Source organism: Cottoperca gobio, chromosome 22, assembly GCF_900634415.1.
Source record: "Cottoperca gobio chromosome 22, fCotGob3.1, whole genome shotgun sequence".
NCBI lineage: Eukaryota > Metazoa > Chordata > Actinopteri > Perciformes > Bovichtidae > Cottoperca > Cottoperca gobio.
This window is the reverse complement of record NC_041376.1, coordinates 9,588,531-9,606,156: the sequence shown is the minus strand read 5'-3', so window position 1 is coordinate 9,606,156 and position 17,626 is coordinate 9,588,531. Positions and strand designations below refer to the sequence as shown.

General features: G+C 42.0%; 3 protein-coding genes across 5 annotated transcripts; 2 read left to right on the top strand and 1 right to left on the bottom strand.

The window, feature by feature from the left end:
- The first annotated feature begins 236 nt into the window (after positions 1-236).
- On the top strand, positions 237-6,180 carry LOC115027317 (transmembrane protein 151B). The gene is made up of 2 exons (XM_029460569.1): positions 237-776; positions 3,018-6,180. Exons 1-2 carry the CDS (start codon positions 666-668, stop codon positions 4,638-4,640), a joined length of 1,734 nt encoding a protein of 577 aa, XP_029316429.1. The 5' UTR covers positions 237-665; the 3' UTR covers positions 4,641-6,180.
- Positions 6,181-7,327: 1,147 nt separating this feature from the next.
- On the top strand, positions 7,328-12,975 carry lrr1 (leucine rich repeat protein 1). 3 transcript variants are annotated; one of them, XM_029461316.1, is made up of 6 exons: positions 7,328-7,584; positions 7,729-7,923; positions 9,128-9,226; positions 10,305-10,557; positions 11,088-11,562; positions 12,231-12,975. In XM_029461316.1, exons 2-6 carry the CDS (start codon positions 7,741-7,743, stop codon positions 12,484-12,486), a joined length of 1,266 nt encoding a protein of 421 aa, XP_029317176.1. In that variant the 5' UTR covers positions 7,328-7,584; positions 7,729-7,740; the 3' UTR covers positions 12,487-12,975. The 3 variants fall into 3 exon arrangements, with proteins under 3 accessions (XP_029317176.1, XP_029317175.1, XP_029317174.1); XM_029461315.1 differs by having other exon boundaries at positions 7,328-7,660; XM_029461314.1 differs by having other exon boundaries at positions 7,328-7,923.
- On the bottom strand, positions 12,967-15,485 carry LOC115027810 (protein kintoun-like). Its single transcript, XM_029461313.1, has 2 exons — positions 13,538-15,485; positions 12,967-13,449 (listed from the first exon to the last, which is right to left on the bottom strand). The coding sequence occupies exons 1-2, from the start codon at positions 15,251-15,253 to the stop codon at positions 13,084-13,086; spliced, it is 2,082 nt and encodes a 693-aa protein (XP_029317173.1). The 5' UTR covers positions 15,254-15,485; the 3' UTR covers positions 12,967-13,083.
- Between the last annotated feature and the right edge of the window lie 2,141 nt (positions 15,486-17,626).

Here is a 17,626-nt window from a genome sequence, read left to right as displayed (position 1 = left end):
CAGTTGTGTTAGCTAACCTTCAGTTAAGTGCTGGATCCGTAATGATACACAACTATCGGTAGACCACACGGAAGATTTTTAATGTGACACCAAACTCCACCTTCAAAACAAAAGCTCTACCAGGATAAACAGAAAGGAAAGCGTCTTTTTATCCTCAACATCCCTCTTCTTCTAAATATGTTTAGGTCATTTTGAGTCTTAGAAGGCATACACTATTTATCTGAGTTGTTGGCGAGTCTTTTAACGCATCTTCGCAGATTTTTGTCGTGTAACGCTCAGCGTGTACCACATCCTTCCTGCCTCCTCCGGGACACTGGACAGCGCACAGACATCTGGATGAACATTGTGCAGTGATGTTTTTATATTATGCACGGGTTTTATTATGTAATTTAAACTGGCCACTGACAACAAGCATCGCTGACTGCATCATGGTCAATCTCTGCTGTCTTTGCTGCGGTGAAATCCCTCAACCCCGCCCCCCTCCGTCCGGCCAGGCGGGACCACCGCGGGATCCCCGCTCCGTGCAGCAGCAGCAGCCTGCTGGCTCCGGCCCAGACGGTGTGGGGCTGAAGGGGGCACAGAAAGGGGGGGCGAACCGGACGGAACAGCTAGCGCAAGTGAAGAAAAAGGAGTGAGTTTATAATCTGACATGCAAAAAGTGCAGCATGCTCTCCTCCGATCCGGACTCTGCGGAGGACACGGCGGCCAGCGTTCCCAATGATGCTGAGGGAGAGGAGCAGGAGGACTCACCGGCGGAGAGTGATGTCCTGGAGGAGGTAGGTGTGGACCATGGTGCAGACATGCCAGACATTCATTCATTTATTTAAACGAAAACATGAAGTTGGGAATAGTTCTGATATTTGAGAAAAGGATAAGAAATAACAATAATTCTTAACCATAATCATTCTTGTCGTGTAATACAAATAAGACCACTCTTAGATGCAAGTTCCTCAAGCTTATTTTATTAAATTCCATCTTTAAAAAATATAGCTAATTTAGATTTAACACACATGCATTTTGATTTCTGTGCACACAGGGAACATAAATCCTATATTGACATCCTCTCTTATACCTGCAGCAAAGGCAGAATAATCAATTTCACATAGTGGCAGTAGAATCCAGTGATGTGGAAAGATACTCTCACAAATGTGTCTTAAAGAGAGTTGTTAAGCCACAAACAATTATTTCTTATAAAGCCAGGCTAATGGTTTCAAGTGTACATGCATTGTGTCTGTGTTTGCTCCACCATGCCCTCTGTCTGTACTGTCATGGAGTAATTATTGTGATTCCATCTGGGGGACTGGCTCTGTGCAGCCAGCCATGCACAGACAGTAAGAGAGCACGGGTTGTCTTACCTCAGATCCACTGTCCATGTAACCACTTGTACTTATTTTATACTGCGAAGTAAATGAAACTTGTGTCTTTTTCACAAATGTATCTTCAGCCAACATATTAGTTAGGTTATTATAACCTTACATTCACAAGACATTTTACTCAGAAGAAATATTTAAAGGGAGATTTTTGCATGTCTTGTGTATAAAAACATGATACATATAAAAATCATCCCATACTGTTTTGTTTAAGGTAAATAAGTACAATCAGTACGTGGCCTGTAGTCAGGAGGCCTGAACTACTGGAAAGTCCGTCCTCTCTGGTACACAAGAAATGCTCCATAAATAACTGAGGTGGAACCAGCAAAGTGACATCCCCACCCCTGTGTCAGCGCAGTAATGGATGGGCTGGTTGTCAGCATAAATCGTTTCACTCCATAAAACACGGGAGGTAACCTACAAGAACACAGGATCTCGTGAGGACCATTGCCACCACAAGAACCAGACACAAATATGAGAAAGTAACATGAAGTCATCTAGAAACCATGATAAATGTGAAGATGGGATCAAATTCATTTTGGATGTGTGAAACTCTCAAACTAGCCTCTTTTGCAGATGCAGTGGTTTGATCTCTGTATGCATAAAGGGTTACGCTCTAGCTTTTTTTACTTTTAGTGTTACTGATAAAATAGCTTTAGGCCAGCGTGTCTTTGCTGAGTGGGACAGTTTGACTTGTGGTCAGTATTGGCAAATGTGAGCACTTTCTGTTTCTGTTTCTCTGCCCTGAGCTAACCACCAGAGTACTGCAGAGGGGTGTGTGTGTGTGTGTGTGTATGTGTGTGTGAGTGTGTGTGTGTGTGTGAGTGTGTGTGTGTGTGTGTGTGTGTGTGTGTGTGTGTGTGTGTGTGTGTGTGTGTGTGTGTGTGTGTGTATTTAAGCAGTGCTAGGAGAAGTATTCAGATTTTTGGGGGGTCTAAAAGTAGCAAAATCACAATTTAAAAATACTCCATTATAAGTGCACAATTAAGATTGCATAAAAAAAAATAAGAAATGTGTCAGGAGAGCCACAGGCGTATACAACGGACCCCCGTTAAAAAGAAAAAACTGAGAAAAAACAATAACAAAAGTTGGTTAATACATTTTGGTGATTTTAAATACATCACCTTTGAGACGGTTTTGAGAAACTGAAATTGACTTTTTTTCCTATTTGCTGACATTAAAGACCAAACGATTAATAGATAGAACTAGAAAATAATCTGCAGATTCATCGATAATGAATATATTCGTAAACTGCAAACCTAATTTCCACTATGGATTTTTTATCTCTGAGGTTTTTGAGGATTTTGCCTACATAATATACACAAGTGTGATATTAATGTGACAAATTTACTAGTACATTTGGCCTAAAGCAATATAAATTCAATTAATTTCAGAGATAGATTTGTGCAAACACCTCCGTCAATATTTATTTATGTCAGCTGCTTTGACTCACAGCCACCCAGCGACACTGCACGGTTTAATTGAATTCCCACTGTGCTTTCTTTAGTTTGATTTACTTTATGCTTAGGTATGGAAAGGCTTTGCTTGTGCAGCCACGTATATTTGCATTTCTACTGCTTGTCACCGACAGGTTTCATGGCCTCATTGCTCTAAGTGCCTTTTACTGCCATTACTCTCTCTCTGCAGCAGCATCCAGTGAAGCAGTCCCTGGGTGCCTATGTCTGCCGGGAGTCCCATTGGCGCTGCCTGCTGCTCTCTCTGCTCATGTACAGCTGTCTGGGTGCGGTGGCCTGGTGTCAGCTGACCCGGGTCACCAAAATCAGCTTCAAATCTGGCCTCACCTCCTCCTTCACGGCCTCCTTCACCTCCTCCCTGCGGGGGGCCTCTGGGATGGGCGTGGGCGGACACTCAATGATCTACCATGACAGCCCCTGCTCTGATGGCTACATCTACATCCCTCTGGCCTTCCTGCTCATGCTCTATGTCTTATACATGGTGGAGTGCTGGCACTGCAGAGCGAGGAGCAAGCTGCAGAGCAAAGCAGATGTGGACAGCGTGTACGAGCGCGTGCTGCGGATGAGACAGGCCCAACCTTGCATTTGGTGGAAGGCTATCAGCTACCACTTTGTCCGGCGGACTCGGCAGGTCACTCGATACCGCAACGGGGACGCCTACACCACCATGCAGGTGTACCACGAAAGAGTGAACACCCACGTGGCTGAGGGGGAGTACGACTACAGCCACTGCGGGATGAAAGATGTATCTCGCGACCTCAGAGGCTTGGAGCGACATCCGGCAACTCGCCTGCGTTTCACCAAATGTTTCAGCTTCACAGAGGCCGGGCCGGAAAACGATTACCTCAACCAGAGAGCCAGGTTCTTCTCTGAAATCGAGGGTTTAGACGATTACATGGAGGCCAGGGAGGGGATGCAGCTGAAGAATGTGGACTTCAGAGAAAACCTGATAGCCTATGTAGACCCCGATAGGATGCCTTGGTACAGTTCGCAGGTCGCCTTCTGGCTGGCAGCTCTGCTCATGTTGTCCTGGCCTCTGAGAGTGCTGATAGAGTTCCGCACTGCTTATGTGCACTTCCGCGTAGAGAAACTATTTGGGTTAGAGTACAGCGCCTCCCCTCTGGATGAAGACAGGCCTCTGGGAAATAATACTGGGTGTGTTATTCCCCGAGTAGACACGCTGGACAGCACTGAGATGGAGTGGCACATACGCTGTAACCGCCAGGTGATCCCTAGCTACTCAGAAGCCATGCTGATCAACATGAGCACAGCCGACTCCAACTCGTTACAAGACACTGACTGCACCTCGTCCTCAAACTGCTTCCTCCTGGACAGCAGCCAGACTGCTCGGAGTTACGGCGCCCTGCAAAGCCAGGAGGACTGCGAGCAATGCGGGGAGCCGACCGGACGAGGTGATGGAGGAGACAGGAGGAGGACCGTCACCAGCTCCAGCTGCTCCTCCATATTCTCCTGCCGGGGAGCGCTGCTCCACTCACACCTCTCCTCGGACACGTCTCGCTTCTCTCTCTGCCGCATGTACGGCTCCCATCGCACCGTGGCTCTGTGGAGGAGTCGCAGCAGCAACCTGACTGACCCCTGCTGCGTGGACGAGCAGTGCTGCAGGTCCGACTCCAGCCAGCTGGCACTCAGTGATAGTCCGCCGACTTATACGGACGCCCGGTTCTTCCCAGTTCTCATCGTGCATCGGCCCGAGGGCTGTAGCAGCGAGGACGGAAGGGAAGTGAGACGATATTACATAAGGAGAGGGTCGTCCTGTGTGGAGACGGATCTGTGAAGCATATAAAAACACTTATTGATGAACCAAGTTGGATTCACATCAGTAATATTGGATGGTGTCGGTCACTGTTTGCTCCATAGACAGAATGACATCAATGATCATTTATGGAGCATTTTCCAGAAAATTCCATTGTAAATAGGAAGTAAAAGAAACTTAAGAGGATAGTTTGGGTTGTTTGAAGTGGAGTTGTATGAGATACTTATTCCTAGTACTATGTTACGTACAGTAGAAACAGACAGGAGTAGCATCACGGAAGCAAAGCTTTGTAGGACTGCTGCTGTGGACAGGGGCAGCAGCTAAATGTAATTTAGCCACCTAAAACAAATCAGAATATGTTTACCACAAAATTGAATTTATTATCTATTGCTCTCTTCAAAGCGTCCTTTGATAAAAGCGTAATTCTAACTCACAAAACACGGGGTTTGCTGGCACAGACTGTATAGAATAGAATATATATCTTTATATATTTATACATTATATAACACTGTTATTGTGTGTCTTTGGTGAATACAAACTAACCAAAGTCACACAATAATACAAACAAACTAACCGATCGAGGCAGCGGTAGATCAGCAACTCCCATGTCCTGCAAGGTAAAATTACTGTTTTTGTCAAAGGAGTCTGGTGGCTTTAAAGAGAGCAGAGATAACAACTCCAGTTCCCCGTAGGAGAGGGCTGTTTTCAACAAGATAAAGCGGTGAAAATATTCTAAATATAGCGTCCACTTAAAATTATATTAATGTTTTTAGGTGGCTAAAATATGTTTTGCTGCTGCCTGCATCCACAGCACTACATTGCTTAGCTTTAGTGTCAGTAACTCTTGTCTGTTTCTCCAAACTGGGGGCGTGCAGACCGGCATCTACTGTCGGTAATACACTGACTATAGATAAGCACCTCATACAACCCCACTTCAAATTATTCAAACTATCCCTTTAAAACACAGACTTCTATTTTTTAACACAGTCACTGAAAGGTCATATTGAATTTCAAATGTTAATATTATTACACTTTGTTATTTACATATTGTCTCTATGAAAACAGCCGCAGGTGTGGAACAAACAGTGTGTAGTAGTGTATCTAAATGCATCACCTCTGCATTGTCATACCCTCCTTGTAACAGCAACAGTCTGTCAGCTACAGCGTATAATGACAATAATACAAATCTGATCAAAAGGTGCATACATGCCACTGATGCATGAAAACTCGGCATCCTACTGTTTTCAACCCCCAAAATTCAAAAGAATCACAGGATGCAAACCTTCACCAGTTCTTACATTGACCATGTATGTGTTATTATATGTGTGAGGAGTATGCCACTTAGAGGCATACGAATAGTACAAGAAATAAGAAAAGTAGCATGTTTTACCAAAAGCTATTGTCTTTTTTAGTTGATTAATTGTGAAAGCAAAGGCATCAGTATTCTGTTTTGTTTTGATGTTGTTTTTCCAAAGATATTTATTAAACACCATAAAGCTTTTATTGATGAGTGGGAACATGAATTGAATGTCAACATGTAAGCAATAAAAGTTTTTATTGTCTTTTAGTTTTTTATTGTGTTATTATTATTATTGCATTGCAACGGTATATTAATCAGTTTGCTGGTACCCCGACAGATTGAAGGGAATACTTTCAAAGTGGAAAATACATGAAAATAATATAAGGAGTCAATCAATCAACAGGATGGTGTTATTCTCTCAAATTAGTTGATTAAATCATGAGGCACATTTCTATCATTTAATTTAACTTTGCAAACATTTTGCACAGTCCTTCGTGTGTGTAGAAGATGAAAAAGAAGAGAGATACGTTTATCTTGTGATCATGTTGATCTGAGGTGACGATGTCAGACACTCTCAGGCTCACCGCTCGCTTGTTCCTCAAGTACAACGACAAGGGAAGAAACCCTGAAATGACTACACTGACATCCAATGATTTCAATCAATAACTTTCCATTGAGGTTATAGACAGAGAGTGGTTGGTACAAATAAATCATTCATGTAAGGAAAAGTTTAAATTCAGCATATTGTTAAACTGGTGTACCATCTGGGCAAAATACAGGAGTGAGAGGAAAGAGAAGAAGTATAACCAGTTGTGTTTCATGAATAACAATAACACAATCATATAGGTCATGATACTCTTGGACCACCAACATATTTTCCTGTTTAAGATTTCAAAATACAAATGAACTTAATTTTTAGACAAACCGAAAAGTAAATATGAAATATAAAAATGTCATCTGGCCTTGAACATTAATTTGAAACTTTATGGCTTATTTGTGCTAAATGTGTTCATTCAACCCTAAATTTCGAGATGTTATTAATTGTTAATTAATGTTATTTTGAGTCTCTGTAATTTGCATGTCAGCAGCGAAACTTTACACAGAGATGTTTGTCTGAGAGGAAGTCTGCCACCATTATTATTATTGATTATTATATTATTATTTATTTTACGTTTGATGTAGTTTTTTTCCTTTCTTTCTTAGTAATGGTATGGCTAAATCAACATTATTTTAACTAACTGAATACAATGTAGTGGAGTAGAAGTATGAAGAAGCAGAACATTAAAAACCTTAGCATTGTACTCCACAGTGCTTGGCCTACTTCTAAAGGCCTACTTAGTTACTTTTTGTTGTCCATTTAAAAACGGGTCTGTCTGTCCCTCTCCTGCAGACTGAGCCCGCGCTGAGTTTAACAAGCTCTTCCATGACGTCACTTCCCACGCGCGCGCGAGATCATGCTAACAGCAGCTAACCACCAGCCAACTGACAACCGAAAACTATCCAGAACCTTTTACAACCTGTCAAGATAGTGTCAGGCTCACAGCAGCTGCCCGCTAAAGACTGAGGATCCCCGCTGTATGTCGTGTCTTCACAGCCGTCCAGAAGCAGCTGCAGCCCGGTAGAGAGGGCTGCTCTGGTCGTTGTTGACATCTATGAAGAGAACGGGTGTGTGTTGTGTCTGTAGCTCCAGGACGTTACAAGCTAGCGTTACTTTTTTCGCGGAAGTTTCTTTTCCTCTCAGGTATGCCTTTAAAACCTTCACTCTGACTCGGCATTAAGCCGGACATCAAGTGTTTTTTATTTATTTAGTATTCGGCTGCGATGAAGCTGCAGTGTGATGTCGAGGTGGTGAATCGGATGCTCCCCACGTTTGGGATGAGAAGTCGAGGGAAAGGGACGAGAGCAGTGCTGTCCATCGGGAAGCATCTGGACAAGACGAGTCAACGCTGCAACATCTACATGATGATCTGCACAGCTAAAGACAGAACAGGCTCAAAGTACAAGGTCTGCCGGTGTTATTGTGGTTTGGCTGTACTAAAGCTGTATATCCATTCATACAATGTATCCCTGTGTGTGTGGCCTCTGTTGGTGTCCTCCAAGATATACTGATTTTAAGGAGATTTAATTCAGCTTCAGTTCAGGGTATTTTATTCATCACTCAAAGAGCTGAAGTCTGAAAACAGTAGAATGACCTCATCAAACAATACCCATAATACACAGATACAAGAACAGGAGCTTTTAAAAGTACCAAAACAATTACTGCATGTTAAATACCATTTTAAATGTAGTTCCTAAAACATGCAGGTGTGTATAAAGCAGGATGCAGTGTTTTAAATGAACTTCTTTATTTATTCTTCACAAGTCTTATACACTTTTGTCATTTTGAGGGTCTGTATATGGAGGATCTGTTTATGTACATATCACTTACATTCAGGCAGGGGACTGGACCCTTTCTAAGCATACATTTACACCGGACCGTTTTCTTTTTTGAACAGATAGATTAAATTCACCTGACTCATCCAGTGTTTGACTTAAAGAGACAAGTATGTGTCTAAGATAAGATACACTTTATTGTCTGTCACAAAGCAACATAAATTCTCCTTTTGACGAGGCTCAACAGCAAACAAACAATGCACATTTAAAACACATTTAAGAACACACACATACATAAAATAGGACTAAAACTGTTAAAAGTATAGTCAATCAAATAATAACAAAACATTTCAATTTCTACAAGGATGTCACATGTACAGGCTACATCCCTCTTAGCTCTTTCAATGAGTATTGTTTAGATAGACAAAAAACAAGTTGATCATGTTAAAGTATTTGTCGGATCTTCTGCTACAGTTTCTTCTAGAAATGGCCAGTATCAAACATTGCATTAGCAACACATTGCAGCAACTTTGACTGCATTTTTGCTTTTCAATTAACTCCCCTGTGTCACCTAATAAATCTACCTTTTTATAATTATTAATTCCAGAAAGACATAGATTGGTCTTCATGGTCTCAAATGCTGCCTTCAGGTGCTCTATTTAAAAGGGTATAACTCCGTGAAGATATAAACCTACATGTTGACCAAAAGGTTCAAACGCTTTCAGTATTCCTGTCTGCACTTGTTGAGAGTGAATCATTCTTGGTTGAATGAAACACGGCCTGTTGTTGTTTCATGTATCTTCCATCACTGACATTTGCCATCTTACTCTTGCAGCTGAAAGACAACATAGAGAAGTTCTTCACTTGGTTTGTGGAGGAAGGAAAGGCCACTGTGAGAATAAAAGAACCTGCTGTTGACATTTGTTTGAGCAAGGTAAGACATCCAACATGGTGTTATTACAGTATAAAGTTGTTTATAAGTGAGCGCTAGTTGTGGCTGTTTTTGTCTCGAACAAGATTTTCAGTTTTATGATGAAGCGACTAAAGTCAAGTTGGCCACTCGCTCGTTTATCAACTAGACAGACACATTCAGTTGTTGTGACTGCGGCTGATGCAGCCTCATTGTTTACAGTCACTGTAAAGCCCCTCTGGCTGTTTGGAGGTCAGTGGTAACCTTTCACCTAGATTCCTCTAACACAGTCATGTTGGAAAAAATGCACACACACACACACACACACACACACACACACACACACACACACACACACACACACACACACACACACACACACACACACACACACACACACACAAACAGACTGATGCCACATTAGGCAGGTAAACGGGAAACCAAGTTCACCAATTTGTGGGAAATTTGTAAATATAAACAAAAATTACTTCTTTTTTTTTAAAGCCTAGAGTTTACATTTCTAAACATGACTAAACATGAGTGTTTTCAGTAGACTGACATGACACGAGCAGTATTATAAGTTTGGTTTACTTGCACACTTTACGTTTCCGAGACAAAAAGCATACTTTTTTACATAATTATATTGTCAGTCAGAATTATTCATATCAGTTTGGGAAAAAGAAAGGTGTATATATTATCTGTAAAAAGGTTATTACAATATCAGTCAGGACATTTAAAAACATTATTGGGTTTTTATTACACATTTGTTCTGGTTAAGTACAAATGTTATTATATTTACAGGAAATTACAACGTTATTGGGTTCTACACACATCAACATGTCTTTGGGTGTTTTTTGGTTTGGTTTATTATTTTTGCATTGTACAGGTATTCACAGTTCAAAGTTGTGTCTAAGGGATGTTCTTTACATCCTAAATCACTCAAATGTTTATTCCCAGCAGCCAAAAGTTCAAAATATTCCACGCCAGGGAATTTAGGTTAAATATTTCAAGGAGTCTGGTCATAAACAGCCACCTGATAAGATACTGTCTGCTGTTTCTCTCGCCTATTAGTGCACCTGTAACTTTATTTATTTATTCGCAGGCTGATGCGAACAGTTTAAAGAACTTCCTCTCAGCTGCTCGTTTGGCAGACAGAGGATGTGACGCCAACAGCCTTCCTCTTTCCACGCTCACTCCTGTACGCGCCAGAGACGTAGAGCAACCCAAGAAGAAGCTCACCATCGTCTCCAAGAAGGACTACCCCCTCACCTCCTGCTTCCCCTACTCTCTGGAGCAGCTGCAGGTCTCCTACTGCAAACTGTCTCGGGTGGACATGCGGATGCTGTCCCTTAAAGGTAGAGTGGGACGATCGGGTCACACTTAAAACCTAAAGAGTTTGATGGCGCTTGATTTACATTCTGTTTCTGCACTTCACACCTTTTTATAGAGAATATTAGAGCGTTGTTGAGTTTAAAGGGGCACTCCAGCGATTTTACACATGGAGGTCAGTTTACTTATCATGAGGAGTCCTACTCAACCTGTGAAAATAGTTGTATCATATCTTCTGTGACACTTCTCTGAGCTCTTCAAAGTTTGAGAAAGTAACCTTGATGTTTTAACCAGTTTTGTTTTTAAACAACATGTTTGTTGAGATTTTCCATTTTTCCCACAGCAAGATACAATAGAAAGATTGTACAAGAGATAGACATGCTGGGTAGGATTCAGGGTTGTATTTGCTTGGGACAAAAAGTCAGGACATCTCGACTTCTGCTGCCATTCTTTTAAAAAAGGGGTCTCTTGCAAGTCTCTCAACTTTGTGGAAGTGAAATGTTAAATAGCTGGAATACCCTTTTTAAGAAGTTATATTTTCCTTTTGTTTTTGCAGCTCTCCGCAAGCTAGACCTCAGTAACAACCACATCAAGAAACTCCCCGCCACCATCGGTGACCTCGGCTGCCTCTCTGAGCTCATCCTCCACAACAACCACCTGGAAGCCTTCAGCGAGGCGCTCTGCCTGTCCACCCTGCAGCGGACCCTCCAGCTCCTGGACCTCAGCCAGAATCGACTGCAGTCCCTCCCCGCTCAGTTCTGCCAGCTCAAAGAACTAGTGAACCTCAAACTGGACGACAATGAGCTCGTCTGTCTGCCGTTCCACGTGGGCCGACTCTCGAAGTTGAGGTTCCTGTCAGCGGCGCATAACCAGCTAGCTGTGTTGCCCAGTGACTTCCGTAAACTGAGTCTGGAAAACCTGGACCTGTTTGGGAATCCGTTTGTCCAACCTAACCCTCTGGACCACACAATGAAAATTACATTCCCCCTTCCACTTCAAGAGTTGGCTTCCAGGGCTGTGGCCAACCTCAGGTTAGAGTTGAACATGCTGCGTACATCATACTGTATCGTACATATTTTTATTGAGAGGGACATTTCTGAGAATAAAGTCGTAAATTTACAAGAAAAAAAAAATCATATAAGCCTCATCACACCACAGACGCCGTCGGTAAACAGGGAATGCCACACACACACTTAGTGAGGAGCAGTATGGAAGATGGCGATATCCCTCATCTGTCCATTGTCTTGTAGTTCCTGATGCACAAAAGCTCATCACCTCGTCTAAACCAGTGTGTTGTTTTCTTCTGCATCTCATGGAAATTTCGCTTCAAAGTGTGGATGCGTATGATAATTAAGTGTGATTCTGGGCTAAAATCACGAGTATTTCCTTATTGCTAAATCTGATTTAAAGTATAATCTGATAAAGTCATCCACTGGATGCATAACACACAGCAAGCAGCGGCCTCTGTGGTGTGAGGAAGTTGATCTGTGACTGTACAAGGAATGTGTTTTCTTGACAAAAAGCTATTATCCAAGTTTTTTACCATTTTAATCTCAGAGTATATTCAAGTTTTTTTCTCAGAATATCACCCCCCTCCGCCGGCTCCGTAACTTCTTTTGATGGCCCTAATATGACGTTGTATCCTCACTGGTTCTTGCAGCATATTTCCTAACTGCATCCTTTCTGACTCTCCTCGCAGGTTACCATACGGACCTCACCTCATCCCTGCCCACTTGTGTCGGGACCTCGAAATATCCAAGACCTGCGACTGCGGCCGTGTCTGCATCAATTTCTACATCAAGACGGCGGTCAGCATGAACCTGCACCAAGTCTCTCACACGGTGGTCCTGGTGGACGACATGGGGGGCACGGACGCTCCGGTGCAGCAGCACTTCTGCTCCCTCTCCTGCTACTCTGAGTTTTTAGACAACTCCCTCCAGAGAGGGATCAGATGAGGAGGAACAAAAAACTCTTTCGCTGGACATGAAACACACCAACTGCTGGAAATTGCTGTGAATTTTGCAATAGATTGCAGTTTATGAGAAACTGTTGGAGGATACATTTTTCTGGTAATGCCTTCAAGTGAAAGAAGAATATTGACTCTGTTAGACTTTTTAAAAGTGCTTCAAGAGACCCATTTCGATTTATAACGCACTTCCCGCTTACCTGCTCCATCTGTAACTGAGTGGCACTGACTTTATGTAATGATAGCGAGCAGAAGAAGGGCAAAACATGACCTTTTTAAGTGTCCTGCACCATCCTACCTTTACTTTCTGCCTACTACAGGGGAATAAAAAAGTGAAAGGAATTTCTTTCCTCAACACAGTGCCTCGGGGTCGGTGAGCGTCGGCCAAGGGGAGTTGGTTTTATTTAGCTAATGACCCACAATTTTTATATACATGTGAAGAAATTCAATAAAATAAAAGTTATCATCAAATTGTCCAAAGAAGTTTATTCTGTGAAATGATTTATCTGCCATATTAACAACACACACTGATAGAACTTGAATTCAAACCTCTGCACAACCTCCTCTGAACCTTTGCACACGGCCCTCAGTCCAGCTCATACATCAGGGAGTTTTGGAAGACGAACCCAGCAGATGTGGAATGATCGCTTATGATCGTTTCGTTTCCATCTTTATCTATTTCTCTCAATAACACAGGTGGGGGCTTGTTGTCAGCATCTGGGTTGTGGAGAATTTGCTCCGTCTGCAGGTCGTCTTCGTCTACATTCTCCCTCAGTTCCTCAGAGAAGAGGGAAACCCTGTTGCCTGAACCTCCTCTGCTTGACTTGTTCGCGTCTTCTGTTGCAGGCATCTTGCTGGGCTCCTCGGAAATGCAGCGCTTCTTCATTTGAGTGTTAGCTGCTATGGATGTCTCACTGGATCTGTGATGTAGAAATGCAGCATCTGTTTCCACCTAAAACAGAACAAAACATTAACAATATATAAGCAACTTATTACCTCTGTCAACATGATTGTTTAGGGTTCGTCAGGTTTGGTCTCACCTTCTCATTTCCATGTACGCTCTCTTCTTTCTTTACAGTCTGCTCTAGGATGTCTGAAATCTTCACCTCGGGTGTTGACTCCAAACAAGAGTTCAGATTTACTTCTCCCTCTTTTCCTATGCGGCTTGAATGTTCAGGCAAAGAGTTTTCTTCTTCAGCAGAAACAGTATCACTCTGAAAACGACCATGATCCTTTTTATCTTCATGTTGCTGCCTTTTCTGTAGGATAAAGTCTCCAACTTCTATTTCACTTTCCTGCTTCTGCTCTTTTAATTGATCCTCCTCCTCCACACCTTCTTGGCCTTTTCTTTTCTGCTCATTGCATTTTGCTTCCTCCTCTTCTTCACTATTTTCCCCTTCTCTTTTCTGCTTTCTCCATGTTTCCTTCTCTTCCGCTACACCTTCCTGGCCTTCCCTCATCCTCTCCTCTCCTTCCTCCTGACCTCTTCCTGCCTCTTCTTCAGCTTTCTCTTCCCTTGTCTGCTGCCTGAAATCCTCATCAACGCCTCCTTGCGCCTCCTCCTCACTTTTCTTGCTTTCCCTCTCCTTCCATTTATCCTCTTCCACCTCACTTTTCTCCTCCTGGCTCTCGTCATCACTAACAGGCTGAGCAGGGCCTGCAGCTAAATTAAAGGTTTCTTTAGAAGGGAGAACAGGCAGTGTGACTGTAAGCTGTCCTCTCTGCTTGTTGAACTTGGCTTCTCCTTTATCTTCATCCACAGGGTAAGCCAAGGGAAGCTCCAGTCTGTAGGCTGGTTTCATGGACTCCAGCAGCAGCAGCCGACTCTCTTTCACCTCGAGGCTGGCGTCTGTGGCCGCCTTCAGAAGCGGCATGTCGACGGTAACCACTATCTCTTTGGGCCTGGGGCTTTGGGCAGAGTCTCGAGAACATCTGAAATCCTGTAGATCCATAAAGGATCGATATTTTACTGTGTAGTTTGGCTTGGTAGGCTCTTTGGCTTTCTGAGGCTGTGTGCTTTTAGGTGTGGCATCACTGCTGTTTTTTGATGCAGGTGATTCTGTGGACTTAGTTTGCAGGGAAGAACCTTTTTCATCTGGGTATGGGAATGCAAGAGGGGCAGGCTCCTCTACCTGCTCCTTGGTTTTATATCCAGTTATGGGTTTTCGGATGACACAAGGCTGCGGGGTGCCTTTGTATTTTGTTCTCATCTCCCTTATGTTGTTTTTATCCAGAGTCACTTTAAAATTATCCTGGATTCCCTGAATGGCTGTGCCATCCACCATATCTGTAAATCTCTTGTTTTTGCTTGCAATGTGGAGCGTGTCAGGGTGGAAAATTACATCATAGATCATGATCTTGTTCCCTTTTGGATCTGTGTCTTGTCTCCCTGGGTGCAGACTGTGAGGCAGGGACCAACACTGTCCCCTGCGGCCTTCCTCCGACACTCCCCATTTACATTCAGGCTTCCCTACTTTGTCATTGCTGCAGATGTTGATAAAACACTTCTGCTTGCCGTTCACACTCGTCCTGAGAGCTCTGAATGGTTCCGGGTGGATAAATTCAATCGCGTTTCCTCTTTCCTGCTCCAAGAGTTTGATCTCCTCTTCATACTTCTTCTTATTTTCTGGGTCTGATAATTCATGGGCGTAATCGCGCAGCATCTCCTTGAATTTCTCGTCTTTGAAAGCTTTTGTCAATCTGTCGATTTCATCCACTGTCATGTTCAGTTCTTTCAGTTTATCTCCGACCTCCATTGCTGACGGTGACGAGGAGAAATGTTGACGCGGGTGAAGTTAGCGGCAACACAACTTTCGGGATGTTTAGGTCCAAAAAATAAGTTAAAAGCGAAGTTAGATAAAGTAAAAAAGTGTTACAAGCTGTCCTTGCTCAAAGAAAACAGAGTTTGGTGTCGTTTTGTGTCAATTTCCATGTGTTTTATCAGGCGTTGGACCTCCAATTGGCAGTAAACCGTCCTGGTTGTATTGATGTAACTATAGCAACACAAGGATCATAGGTGCAACAAGGAAACTCTTCCCCGAGAAACATGTGTTCTTCCCTTATGCTGGCTGTAGTCATGAGTGACACTTTCATGCAACTGGTTGCAGGTTGCAAATTGCATAAAATATAAGTGCAATGCAACACGACAGTTACACGAAGCAATTCAAAAACAACTAGTCTAATGCAACACGATGTAATAGTTCATTTCACTAAAAATTAGCTAACTAGATTAGTCATTTTTAATCGGTCGTATTGTTTCTCGCTAGATTATCAAGTCTATCAAGTTTCATTGTAGCTACATTTGCAATCTCGGAAACCATCTGGTTATAGAGATGACTACATACTGCATCTGTGTATCTTTTCTTGCTAAATAATATCAATTCGGATGTGTTGTGTCGCTCTTTTGTCTGGCACTGGCTGGATATTTGGCTGCCACGGATATTATTAATAGAGGTATTGGTGCATTAATGCTTATTGATATGCTGGAGGAAAAATCACTAAAAGACATTAAACGTGTGGGTTTTCCTGCAATCTTTCAAAATGAGCCTCTGTTGTGTGCATTCTCCTGTTAATTCAAGGAAAAATAAATAAATCTGATTTTTTTTAACTGTATATTAAAGCATTAGTAAACATTTGTTTCTCAACAGTTAAGCATATGTGAATAATATTTCACAACATGATACTTTAACTACAATTTCCTGCTAATACTTAGGCTATGTAGTTTTGCGTAAGCAGGATTTTAAATACGGGGCTTTTAATTGTAATACAGTAGTTTTAATTTGCTCTATTGGTACTTTTACTTAAGTAATCTGAATACTTCTTCTAACTTCTAACTAAGCTTTTACTGTACTTCTCTAAACATGTCAAATTAGGCTGTTCTCCAAATGGTGAAATGACATGCATCCACCACCAGATGTCGTTGTAGATCAGGGCTCAGGTGGCACGCAGCCAGTCAGTAAATCGGTCAGTAAGGCAAAGTGGGGGCGGGTGTGCAGCAAAGAGAGGTGATTGGTCGCACCCCCAACAGTTCATATTTCTCACTGTCTGATTGGAAGGGATGTGCTGTTGCTTGGTATGGGACCACCACACTGATTATGAATGTGTTGATGAGAGAGAGAGGCAGCGCAGAGAAACACTCAGCAGCATCCTAACAGCATCTTGTTATTGTCCGCTTGCATCCTCTCAATTTCTCTGTCTAAACAACTTGCTTCCTTTCATTTTTGCATTATGTTTTTGCATTTACAATACAGTTTATACATTTTACTATTACTGTTACCACAGGATTTGAATTTATATTATATTATATTCAGTGGTGGTGGTAACCCCCATTTACATTTAATGCAACTTTATACATTTAGGCAAATGTTGTACTTTTTACTCACCACATTTATTTGATAACTTGAAGATTCAGATTAATAATAAAAAATGTAATCAACAAATAATTGATCATGTATTATTATAGGTTATCAACTTTATCGATCCATTGGTGAAATTTACTAGCAGTTTAATGTACATACTGTACATTAAAAGCTCCTCCTTCACCTTTTTATATTTTATAGTGATAAACACTTTAATGCATGAATAATTAAAATACAATAATATAACATATTATTCTGAAATGGGCGGTTGTGAGGAATGAGTAAAATGAAAAGTAAAAGTACAATTTTGCATGTAGGACTTTTGCTTGTAATATATTACTTCTGTACTGTTGTATTACTACTTTAACTTAAATAAAAGATCTGAGTCCACCACTCATTTTATTCCTAAATACACATATTTGTATTAGCATTGTTGGAGGAAGCCTGAGAACTAAGAATTGTATTGTTAACGACTTCTTCACTGTAAATGTCGTGCATATATATTACTAAGAATAAAACATTGTAACCACTAAGCCCAAGAACAGGAGGTGTTTTCTAAATGATGCCAGACTAAGTGAATACAACTTGGTGTTTTATAAGTCACGTAGCCCCACCACTTCCTTGTCCCCATGTGATACTGTTGAATGGCCTTAATTGATCAGTTATTTAACAACAAAACAAGATAAACTAATCTCTGTCGGTCTTATCTGCTGACTCATCAACACTTTGGCTCTAAGCTAATGAACGCGACACACTGTCCCCAGATGGTCT

Coding starts and splice junctions, on each gene's coding strand:
- lrr1 (XM_029461316.1), top strand. CDS start 7,741: ATGAAGCTGCAGTGTGATGTCGAGGTGGTGAATCGGATGCTCCCCACG. Junction 10,558..11,087: donor GCGGATGCTGTCCCTTAAAG/GTAGAGTGGGAC, acceptor TTGTTTTTGCAG/CTCTCCGCAAGCTAGACCTC. Junction 11,563..12,230: donor AGGGCTGTGGCCAACCTCAG/GTTAGAGTTGAA, acceptor CTCTCCTCGCAG/GTTACCATACGGACCTCACC.
- LOC115027317 (XM_029460569.1), top strand. CDS start 666: ATGCTCTCCTCCGATCCGGACTCTGCGGAGGACACGGCGGCCAGCGTT. Junction 777..3,017: donor AGAGTGATGTCCTGGAGGAG/GTAGGTGTGGAC, acceptor CTCTCTCTGCAG/CAGCATCCAGTGAAGCAGTC.
- LOC115027810 (XM_029461313.1), bottom strand. CDS start 15,253: ATGGAGGTCGGAGATAAACTGAAAGAACTGAACATGACAGTGGATGAA. Junction 13,450..13,537: donor GCGTACATGGAAATGAGAAG/GTGAGACCAAAC, acceptor GTTCTGTTTTAG/GTGGAAACAGATGCTGCATT.